Here is an 11302-nt window from a genome sequence, read left to right as displayed (position 1 = left end):
GCTGTGGTGTGGGGCAGCTTTGCTGTGTTGAGACTGAGGGAAGGCTTATAATGTGCTCTGTGCTACAAGGTGGAGAAAGGGGTGAGGGAGGTAGCTTGGTGCGTAAAGCACTTGCCACTCAAGCAAGCATGAGGATCTAAGTTTGAATCCCCACAAGTCCCTTGAAAGCCAGACACACAAGTGTCTGTGATGTCAGCACTTCTGTGAGGTGCTGGGAGTTTGTTGTATGACACTGATCTATTGGCTGTACAACCAAACATCTGCTTAACCTAGATAGGGAGTTAATGTCAGACCAAAGTAATGATACCACCAAAACTGAATAAACTAGTTTATTGGGGTTGCAGGAGTATGGGTGAGGTGTTACTTAGAAGAGTATGAATAGCTGAAGGGTGGCTGCATTGCCAAAAGTCCCCTCAGCATGAGTGACAGCTCATGAAAGCTGAAACTCTGGAGTTCTGTGCACAACTTGCAGGCTGCTCAGCTGGTCTGCAGTCCTTCCTGCTCATGTGACCTTGAGGAAAGGGCCTTGTGATCTGCTAAGTTCCAAGGACTGTCTGAGACTTATGAATTTACTTCCTGGATGTTAATAAGCTTCCCTCTCAGAATGGATACTTAAAATCAGAGGCTCACTACATAATATAGGCAATACAGGAGAATCTCTGGAAGCTCAGGGCCAGCCAAGCATATGCAGCAGAAAAATCAATAGAGATTGATTCTCAAGGTAGAAGACAAGGACCAACCTGAGATTATCCTCTGACCTCCACGTGTGTGCACATACACTGTGGGTGAACACACAAAAAACACAAGGTGGGCTGTGGAAAGGTTGGGAAGTGTTACAGAGTCAGGTGAGGTGTGCTTGTGTTTTGAGGTATTGTGTGTGATACATGAAGTGAGATGAAGTTTCTCGCTGTCACCATGTGTTGGGAGAAAGAGTAGAGCTCAAATTAGCTTGGTGTGCAGTGATGCCCTTGTGAGAAGCCAGTGGTGGGCTCTCGGGCTGGTCCTTCTTGACATATCACTCCCATTAAGTGTTAGGACTCATTAGGATGGATGAAACAGTCCATTGCTTGGCTGAGGGAGAGGAGGTGTTTATCTTCAAGGGCAATGACAGCCTTTACTCTCTACTCAGGGAACCCAGTTTGGCCAGTGGGACACTGCTGGCTTTGAAAATGAAGAGCAGAAGCTGAAATTCCTGAAGCTTATGGGTGGCTTTAAGCATCTGTCCCCATCATTCAGCCGCCCTCCCAGCATGACTAGCAGGCACAACATGGCCCTGGACAAGAAGTCTTCAGACACACTCCAGCAGAATCTGCAGCAGGACTATGACCGGGCCATGAGCTGTAAGTCCAGCCGTGGGGCTGGCCTGGGCTTCTCCTCTGAGGCTCGCAAGGTCTTCTACATTGACCGGAACGCCTCCAAGTCTATTAAGTTGCAAGATTAAACTTTATTGCCCTGTTCCTAAAACTGCATTTCTTGATCAGTTTTCCATCTGCCAAGCTGGCTTGGATCAGTCACCTGCAGATATTGAGGACCACTCTTGATGAGTTTTGGATGAGCAGGTGGAAGCTGCTGTCAGGAACCAGTACCAGTGGCTAAATCTCCTATTTTCTGTTCTAAACCTTCCACCTCCTTGGGTGAAAGTGTTTTAAGTAATAGTAGCTAGCAGTTGTTGGCATGCGCAAGGCCCTGACTAAGGTGTTTTCCTTGCATTGATGTATTTAAACCTAATTATGGAATGGGTGCTATTCTCATTACCTCTTAAGTTCAGGGATAAATAAAATGCCCAGGGTCACCTCCGTTAAGTGCCATCAAGAGTACATCACACAGCTTCACTCAGTGATCAGTGAATGGAGAAAGCAAGTGTTGTGCCATGTCTTCCATGGGGACTAACAAATTTGTTTCTCCTCTGTGGAGACAGACCTCTGAGCTGGAGGCTTTCCAGCTGTCGTCCTTCCGTCTGAGTGCAGTGCTTGGATTTGATGTTTCTACACATGGATTGAATGTCAAACACGGCATTTTGGACAGCAGGTAACCTACATGTGGACCCATGTGAGATCCTCAACAGTGAGTTAACACAACCTTAGACCACTTGTGTGAAGTCAAACATAAGGACCAATGGGAAGGAAGGTGCTTCATCTGCTGCCTGCACCATTCCCGCCCTGAACTGCACAGCAAGCTTCAGGACGCTCCAGCTTCAGAGAGCCACACGATGGGACTTTCTTCTACCAGCCCTTGCAGTCTGGCATTGAGACTCACATAAGGACATTTTCCTGTCTCTTGGTGTGGCACTTCACACAGATACCCCATTGCTGGCCTGCTTTCTCTCGCTCAGGCAGAAGTCCTAGCAGGGGTGAGGAGTGGAGGGATTGATGCTACACTCAGCCGACCTCCATCCTCCATCCTCAGCGGTTGTGTAATTGAGCTGTCGGGAAGCTGGCAGAGGTAGTTCCAGGCTCCCCACGGTATTCTGGAGTTGGGAGAAAACCCTCTTTATGGCCAAAGAAACTTCAGCAGCCTCTTGGGAAACCTTCATGGCTTCATTCAGTTCTGTGTGGATGGTCCTGTATCAGCCCCTCTGGTAAGGAAGATGCCCCTCAGGCCAGGCACAGAGAGGGTGAAGTGTTCCATACTGCCACATGGGCAGCAGTGGAGAGACCACCTGAAGCAGCTGCCTCTCCCCACCCTGTCCCGACCTGTCTGTCTGTCTGTTAGCAAAGACCTGTTTATGAACTTGGTCTTTCATAGATTCAACCGCAAGGTATAAAAAAGAAGAGCCCTTCATTCTCAGAGGACAGAATCCTGTTTAAGTCAGCCTCTAGACCAGTGGTTCTCAACCTGTGGGCCATGACCTCTATGTTGGTCTCATGTTTACGTCACAAATCCTAACACCAACGTTACAGTTATGAAGTAGGAACAAAACAATTTTCTGGTTGGGGATCAGCACAACATGAGGAATAACTGTATCAAAGGATCACAGCATGACAGAGGTTGAGAACCACAGCTCTAGACCAATCTGACCTTGCTCAGGACTGGGAACCAGCTGTGTAACTCCAGTAGTCACATTCCAGTTTGAGCATGGCTTAGCGCATCAGAATCTTGCACATGGCCATGTCTGGGTGGGAGAGGGTTGTCATCTCATGCCACATACACCTTGGTAGCTGTCACCCAGATCTTTTACTTACCTGTTACACACGTCTCAGTGCTGAAGGGCTGACTTGGGTGCTCCATTTGCTCACCCTTCTCTAGAGAGAATTGTATTCTGTAAGCAAAGAAGGCTGTGGGCCTCCTCAGGAGTTCAACCTTGTCTCTGCCACTCACGGCGTGGGCACTGAGGGCTGTGCTTCTGTTACCTAGGCTCCTGTCCTACCAGTAGTGGCTTGAACCATCCCCCACCCCCACCTCCATGTCTTGTACCTTCTCCAGAACTTGAGTCTTCTGCATAATGTCCCATGTGAACGTGGGAGGTCAGTGACCCAGCACAGGCCTTGAACTTGGCTGTTTCTCAGGCGTTTCTCACCAGTTACTGGTACTCTATAGCAATATCCTTGTCCTTAGTCACCTGCCAATGGTCACCCAAATATCAGGCCCTGACCTGAGCTACTTTCCACACCCTGACTGACAAAAGTATCTCCCAATTAGACACAGTTGTTGCCTAAAGAAGGGTATGCACTCAGCTCTGCAAGCTTCATGCTACTCAGGTTGTGACAGGCAGAACGCTGTCTGTCCTTCCCCCGTCCCAGTACCCTTGGCAGAAGGGAATTAAGATTTCTAGTTAGATGAATTTGAAATAAGATTTGGATTACCTGAGTAGGCTCCTCACAAAATCCCTTAACTGGAAGGTGACAGGGTTCGTGTGGAAGAGACGTGGAAGCCATGGACAGTCACTTGGGAAGGAAAAGGCCCCAAGCCAAGAACACGGGCACCTTTAGGAGCTGTGTAAACTTCCACCAGAGTGCTCACAAAGCAACTTAGCAACTAGCCCAGAGGACCAGTGAGTTGTGACCAATAATTGTCAGATGATAAAAACCACAAGAAGCTACTCTGCATGTAATTTGTTAAAGTAGCAATAACCAGGAACTTAGGACATGGAAATGTCCCTGTTTTTCATTTGCTAAGAATCTTATTGTATGTCCTTACTAATGGGAGTAGATGCCATCCCATGGAGATGGGCTTTCAGAAACCAGCCTGCCACTAACAGGAGGGAAGCTGCTCCAGTCCACACTTCTGCCCAGGTCAGCAACAGGATTCAGAGGCCCTATGGTGTGTGTCTAATGCAGGGCTAACCTGGGGTTAACACAGGAGCCCTGGGCATTTTCTGGGCCAATGTTGGGAACTGATGCCTTCCAACATGGGCAGCTTTGAGGCAGATACCACAGCACTTTCTGGTTCTGGTGCTTGTTCACAGCACAAGAAACATTCTTCAGTATCTGATTCTTATTTTTGAGACTGGCTCATTTATCCCATATTGGCCTCAAACCTGTAACTGAGGACCCTGAACTATTGATCTTTCTGTCTCTACCTCCTGAGTGCTAGGATTATAGGCCTGTACCACCACACTCCGGTTATGTGGGGCTGTGTACTCCTGGCCAGCATCCCACCAGCTGAGCCACGTCCTCAGCCTCATCTGATATTTTGTTTAGTTGGTTCTTTTTTTAAGACAATTTTCTCAATTCCTTGGGGTGGTGGGGACTGTCGTCAGATTGGCCCCAAATATACAATAGTAACTCTAGCCTCATAACAAGTAAGCATATGAGTTTATATGTAAATGATTTTTAACTTGTACTTTTCTAAAGTTAGTCATGTATAATGTTTTAGAGTAAAAATGAATAAAATCCATGCCTAAAGCACATAGTTTTGAGTTTGTGTATTTTCCCCAGTTAGCTCCAGGCAATCCTGCCTCAACTTCCTTTAAGTAGCTGGGACTTGGAGTATGTGCCACCAGGGCAAGCAGGCTAGCCTGGAGCACAGCTGAGCTTGTGCTTGGATACATTTTCACAGGCAGTGGGTTCCAGATCAGCAGTCTGGGCAGCTGGCCAGTGACAGGGAAGTACAGCCCAAAGCCATCAGCCATCAACGGCAGGCGCAAACTCGCTGAGAAACACAGCCATAGTGTGCAGCAGTGTGTAGTCTGGACGTGCTCTCCAGGAGGAGCCAGAAGTGAGCAGCTGGCTTGCAGGACATTGGCTCAGCTACAGGAAGGGCACTGCCATAGCCCAGGCTGGCCTCAAACTTGGCATCCTTCACGTCTCCCTCTGTTAAGTACTGGATTACAGGTGGACGTCCATGCCTGACTACAGGACAGGGAGCCCCAAATGTGACCTTTCTCCTGTATTCTAAGTCCAAATGTGACTTGTAGTCAGGAGTCAACTGGCAATGTGACATTTCTTAGTCCTCCAAGGGGTTTTATAGGACACTCTCCAATCTGGAGGTGAGATGTACAACTGTGTCTGCTTTCTGCCAGCGGAAACAGCCTCCAGAAAAGGAAGCCCTGTGCCCTTGACTGGTTCCCAGCCTCAGATCCCTCCCTGGGACTGAGAACCAGAAGGCTTCTTGGATAATTGGAATTTTCTTTGGGCCACCAGCTCAAAAATAACAACACAGGGACTCATTATTTATGAAAGTTTGGCCTGAGCTTAGGCTTTTCCCCAACTAGCTCTTATAACTTAGATGAACCCATTTATATCAGTCTACATTCTGCCACATGGCATTGCCTTTATCTGTGTTGCCCATCCTTCCTCCATGTCTGGCCAACAACTCCACATTTCTTCTTCCCAGAGTCCTCTCTGCCCTCAGAAGTTCCACTTAACTGGCTCTTTATTACACCAATCAAAGCAATACATCTTCATACAGTGTACAAATATCCCGCAATGCTCTTGTGCAAACACACTAAGACGCTGCTATCTGAAGAACAAGACTGAATTTTAATGCTCTGTCAACTCCCCCCCACTTTCCACACACCTGCTGTCAGAAGGCAAAAGCTTTAAATCAATCTGTATAAAAGTAAAAATAACAAAAACTAAATTCCAGGAGTTAGTGGCAGCCAAGTAGGTCTTCCAGGACAGTGGCACTGGGGCCCCCAAGGGCAAGTACTCAGGTCCTGGTTTGCAGAGGGAGCCTCAGGGCCAGCTCCGTCAAATGATGCATGTCGGGTTGTTTGCTCCGCTTCTTGATGTAGTCCAGAGTCTTCACCTAGAAAAAAGAGCTCCATCTTGTATTTGGCTTCATGGCTCTTACCTGGGGGCTGGAGCCTTTCTGAATTGGCCCTAAGTGAGCTTACCCTGCCTAGCTGAAAATGGGGTGTCTTCTGAGAAGCAAAAGGGTAAGATTGTAACTTACTCCTAAAATCAGACTCGGGAATCAGGGGATGAAGCTCAGTTGGCAGAGTGCTTACATGTTCCCCAGTACCACAAAAACTAGCTAGAGGAAGGAGGATCAGAAGTTCAAGATCATCTTTGGCTATATAGCAAGTTTAAGGATAGCTGGGCTACCTAAGACTTTGTCTCAGAGGAAAGAATCAGACTTGGCTATGATCAGAAGTGGGTGACATTTTCAAGCAAGTAGTTTTTACTGTGAGTGACTGACTGGAGATGCTTTCTAGCACTAGGGAGTCACCCAAAAGAGTTTAGGGGTCTGGCTCAGGGGTGATGGGACAGCTTGCGGTGCTACTGATGCTGTATCAAGGTCAGTGCCAGAGGGCTGGCAAGGGCCCTGGTGCTTACCATGGTCCTTGTGTCTGCACAGCCGTGCCTCTGAGCCAGGTGCCACAGGTTGACAGAGAGTTGGTTCAGCTTGTTGTTACGAAGGTCCCCATGGGCCAGGATGCTATTGAAGAAGGAGAGGCCCAGCAAGCTCTGGCGCTTCAGGGCCTGGAAGAGAGAAGGGAAGCTCTGACTGTGGCCTGGTACACTGGATGGGCTCAGTGTAAATGTCCTTATGCCAACTTTGCCATGTGTTTGCTGAGCCCACCCTGCACCTGTGAAATGACGGTGAGATGCACAACACATGGCGAACGAGGACAGGCACCACAAGCTCTGAGCTCTGCTGCACACCGGGCCGTCACCGTAGTTAGGGGAGACCCAACAGTCGCTGGGTTGGGGAGTGAAGCCTAACAGCAGAGAAAAGGCTGCCCTTCAAGCACAAGTCAGGCTGGAAGGCTGCCACGTTGCTCTCAGCTGTGGCTCCAGCTTCTGCATGCTGTGGTCACTACTGCTGATCCTACCGACAACACTCCTGAATTGGGCCAGATTTGGCCTCTACAAGAAGTACCTACTGCAAGGCATGGTGTGCATGCCTAATCCCAGCTCTAAGGTAGAGGCAGGGGGACCAATTCTAAGTCATCTTCAGCTCTATAGGAAGTTGGAGGTCAGGCTGAACGAGACCCTGTCTCAAAAATAAAAAATCTGAAGAAAAAAAAAAAAAGGAAAAAGAAAAGAAGAGCAAGCCTCTCAACACTGTGACGCCAGGCCTTTCAGGAATCTGACTTTGTTGGATGACCTGCGAGGCACCTAACCAAAGAAACATTTAACCCACATGACCGGCTTTGACTGACAGATACGACGGGGAAGAAACAGTGGTACAGCGACAGCTCAGGTAAAAGAACACACTTCCTCGGGGAGCAGATGATGATCACAGAGAAACCACGTCTACAGGTGGCACCTGCTGTTTCAGGGTGCCCATGGAACTCGATGTCACCGGATGCTGGCCAGGCCTGGCAGCCCTGCCAAATCGTGCCACCAGAGCCATGCGTGCCTGCTCTCGTCCACAGCAGCGAACAGGTACCAGACACTCAGCGTATGCTAGCACCTTTGCTTCACACGTCATATCTCTGGGGCTGGCACATTCACAACGTATGCTGGGTAAGCTTTTCCAGCATTTTTACGTGTGCAGTAAGGCAGGTTCTGCTCGGAGGGCTATTGCTGATGGAAATCAGGTGTCTGGGTAGGCCCAATCTAGTGATGGAGCCCTTCAAAGGTAGAATAAAGGTCTGGCCAGAGTCAGGGACAAGCAGGGAGAGAGAAAGGCCATCAAGGCTGAGGACACAGATTTATAAAGGGCTCTATGTGAGCACAAGGGCCTCTGTCAGATCCCCAGGACCCATATAAAAATGTGGGTGGTGGCACACACTTGTAATTCCAGTGGGGAGAAAGGGTCCCTGAGGCTCACTGATTAGCCTGCTTAGCCGTATCGGCAAGCCCCAGGTCAAAGAAGATACCCAACCTCAAAACTTGTAGCCAGAATAACACCCAACAGCTGGGCGTGGTGGCACACACCATTAATCCCAGCACTCAAGAGGCAGAGGCAGGTGGATCTCTGGGTTTGAGGCCAGCCTGGTCTACAATGCAAGTTCCAGGATAGCCTGGGCTACACAGAGAAACATTGTCTCAAAAAACAAAAACACCACCCAGTTTGAGAATGAGGGGGCTCTTCCTCCCTCATTGAACTCCCCAATAACATTTTACCCTAAAACACTCAATTTGGGTTTTCAAGCCACGGCATCGTTATATGTGTCAGGGACGTGAAGACACACTGGCAGACAGTAAAGAACGGCAGCTGTGTCCAAGGAAGGTCATCGGTTCGTACCCCAGGCTCTCTACAGGATTTTAATAGAAGAGAGAGAGAGAGGGAGACAGACAGAGAGGAAGAGAGAGCCAGAGAGAGAAACAGAGTGACAGAGAGGGAGGGAGAGAGAGCCAGAGAGCGAGCTCTTTTCCTGTGAGAACTGTCATTTCCAGGAAGCTCTAGGGACTCTACACCCAAACAGTTTCTCCCAGCTCCTGCTTAAAGCAGAACTCAATCCTTCACGTGACCTTACAGGACAATGCTGGAACCAGGGTGGTTCCCAACAGGAGGGCATGGGACAAACAGGAATACTTTAAGTCCCAACAGCAGGCACCTGTGAGCCGGTGTGTGTGTGTGTGGGGGGGAGAGGTCTGGCTGGAGAACTGAGCTCAGTGCTTGGAGTACTGGCTGGAGAACTGACAGAGGGCACTGTAAAAATGGAGGCGAGTAGGTTCAGTCACACTCAGCCACTCAGCATCAGCTCACATTGCAGGCCATCTGTATCCCCCCTCCCCTCCTTATTTATTTTTATAATGTTTTTAGGTATTTGTTTTATCTACATATGACTATTTTGCCTATATGTTTGTATGTACATCAGAAAGTGTTGGGTCCCCTGAAATGGATGGCTATGTGCCACCATGTGAGTGCTGGGGACCAAAACGCAGGTCCTCTAAAAGAGGAACACATGTCTTAACTGTCAAGCCATCTCTCAGCATTTTTTTTTTAAAATAGGGTCTCTTTCTGTAGCTCTGGCTGTCTCTTGAACTCAGAGATCGATCCGCCTCTGTCTTTCAAGTGCTGGGATTAAAGGTGTGCACCACCACACTTGGCAAACCTATTTTATTTTCCATACAGCCTCAGATTACTTAGGCTGACAAACTCTCAGTGTAGCAAACAATGACCTTGAACTTCCCCCACACACACACCTGGAAGTAGCTCTGTAGACCAGGCTGGCCTCACCTCCTAGCCTCTGCACCTGTGCTGGGATTAAAGGCTTGCAAGGCAAGCCGACCTTGAACTCTTAATCTCCCTGCTTCTAACCCTAAATGCTGGGATCACAGGTCTCTACACCACACTGTTTTAAACTACACAAGGGATTAAACCCAGGGCCTTGATACATAACCAGTAACCACAATGTTTTAGTCTCTGAATGCTGCTAGATCACAGGTGTGTGTTACTGTGTGCAGCCTTTGTTTGTTTGCTTGTTTGTGACTAATTGATACACAATATTGAGGGGAAGGGGATCTGCAAGATTTGTGGGTACCAGAGGCTGGCGTGAGCTGAAATGTGGGTATAGGGGAAGTACTGCACAGGCAGAGAATAGCCAAGGCCAAGACTGGGAACCACCATTCATCCAGATTTGTTTCCCTTCCACAATGGAGCACTATGTGCCCTGTGGTGCTCCTGCCCTCTGTAGTGTTCCGGCCCCGCTGAGCCGCCTCCAAAGCGTGTGGCAGGTGGAGCAGGCAGGTACCCACCTCGTCCCTGGCCAGGATTTTCAGGTGCTCCAGGATCTGAGCCATCACCACCTCGCAGAGCTTGCTGTTCTCAGCCAGGAACTTGGAGTCTCCCCCGTACAGGCTGTCATTGGAGTCAACTGGTTGAACAAACAAGGGCAACATGTGACATGGGATTGGCAGATGGCAGGAAGGCCTGGTTATGAGTGTGGGAATGCCAAGGTGACCACTGGCTTTAGGATTCACTAAGAAAACACCTAGCCTAGGGCCTAGTCTGGGCCTGAGGCCAACAGTCTGGAAGTCATTCCCAACTGGCCATGCCTGGAGGGGACAGCCACAATCGCAGTGAGCCACTCTCTCCAGCTGCCAGGTACTGTGGCAAGCACTCACTCCGTGTCATGTAAGGATACACATAATGAGCAGCAGGAAGAGTTGGCATGCACGTCTTCAATAAGAGGAGAAACTGAGGCTTGGGAGTGGGCCTAGCTAGGATATTAAACTGGGCGGTCTGATCCCAAAGCCCAAGTTCTTATCCACTGCATCCTTAAAACCAAGTGGCTAGTTCCAGAAGGTTCTATCTATACTACCAGGGAAGACGAGTATCAACCATCTCACTTCGATGCGAACCTTGAGAGCAACATTAATGACTTATATGCCCACCAGTGCCAACGTGGCAGGAGTACACTTTCTTAAAGCCTGCTCCACAAGATGGAACCCATGCCCGCTATCACATCCCACAGTCCCTTTACTCCCAACACTTCCATGCCTGACAGTGTCTCCTTATCTAAGACAGAAACTCACTCTATAGTTCAAGCTGGCCTGGAAATCACTCCGTACCCCAGGATGGCCTCTAACTCATGGCAATCCTCCTGCTTCAGCCTCCCAAATGTTGAGAGCCAGCATGTTCAGCTCTTTAACAAAGCCACTGCTTGGCCACCTCCTATATGACATCCACTGCCTAGAGAAAGGCTGTTCAGTCAAGGATGGCTGCATACTGCTTCCTCTTTCTTCTCCCCTTCAAAGGGCCTGGCCCCAGCTGGGCAGGTGAGACACCATGCAGTCTGCTGTGGTCAAGTTTGGGTTTTCATTTAAATGATAAACTCAGGCAGTCCCCTTATTTGAGGACAGCTCTGCGGCTTTGTCTGTGGTGGCTGACCCCATCCCCTGGCACAGGGGCCCAGAACTGTTCAGTTAGTCTCCACTGTGAACACATGGGCTGTTTGTTTTTGTTTCTGCAGGGCTGGGGGTAGAACCTAGGGTTTCCTGCATGGCAGGTGGAGCTTCAA

General features: G+C 49.1%; 2 protein-coding genes across 3 annotated transcripts in view; one reads left to right on the top strand and one right to left on the bottom strand.

Moving 5' to 3' along the window:
• Knop1 (lysine rich nucleolar protein 1) overlaps window positions 1-4844 on the top strand; it is a 17577-nt gene extending 12733 nt beyond the window's left edge. Inside the window, exon 5 of the mRNA XM_013347683.2 lies at window positions 1130-4844. Coding sequence (XP_013203137.1) covers window positions 1130-1441 — 312 coding nt within the window. The 3' untranslated portion in view covers window positions 1442-4844. The remainder of the gene's footprint in view (window positions 1-1129) is intronic.
• Window positions 4845-5898: 1054 nt separating this feature from the next.
• The window catches only part of Vps35l (VPS35 endosomal protein sorting factor like), a 106612-nt gene continuing 101208 nt past the window's right edge, over window positions 5899-11302 (bottom strand). For both annotated transcript variants that reach the window (XM_005351057.2, XM_026781443.1), the window contains exons 29-31: window positions 10038-10156; window positions 6720-6866; window positions 5899-6189 (exon numbers count right to left, since the gene is read on the bottom strand). In XM_005351057.2, coding sequence (XP_005351114.1) covers window positions 6091-6189; window positions 6720-6866; window positions 10038-10156 — 365 coding nt within the window. In that variant the 3' untranslated portion in view covers window positions 5899-6090. The remainder of the gene's footprint in view (window positions 6190-6719; window positions 6867-10037; window positions 10157-11302) is intronic.

This window comes from Microtus ochrogaster, chromosome 8 (genome assembly GCF_000317375.1).
Source record: "Microtus ochrogaster isolate Prairie Vole_2 chromosome 8, MicOch1.0, whole genome shotgun sequence".
NCBI lineage: Eukaryota > Metazoa > Chordata > Mammalia > Rodentia > Cricetidae > Microtus > Microtus ochrogaster.
The sequence above is the reverse complement of the archived record's forward strand: the minus strand, read 5'-3'. Positions and strand labels throughout refer to the sequence as shown.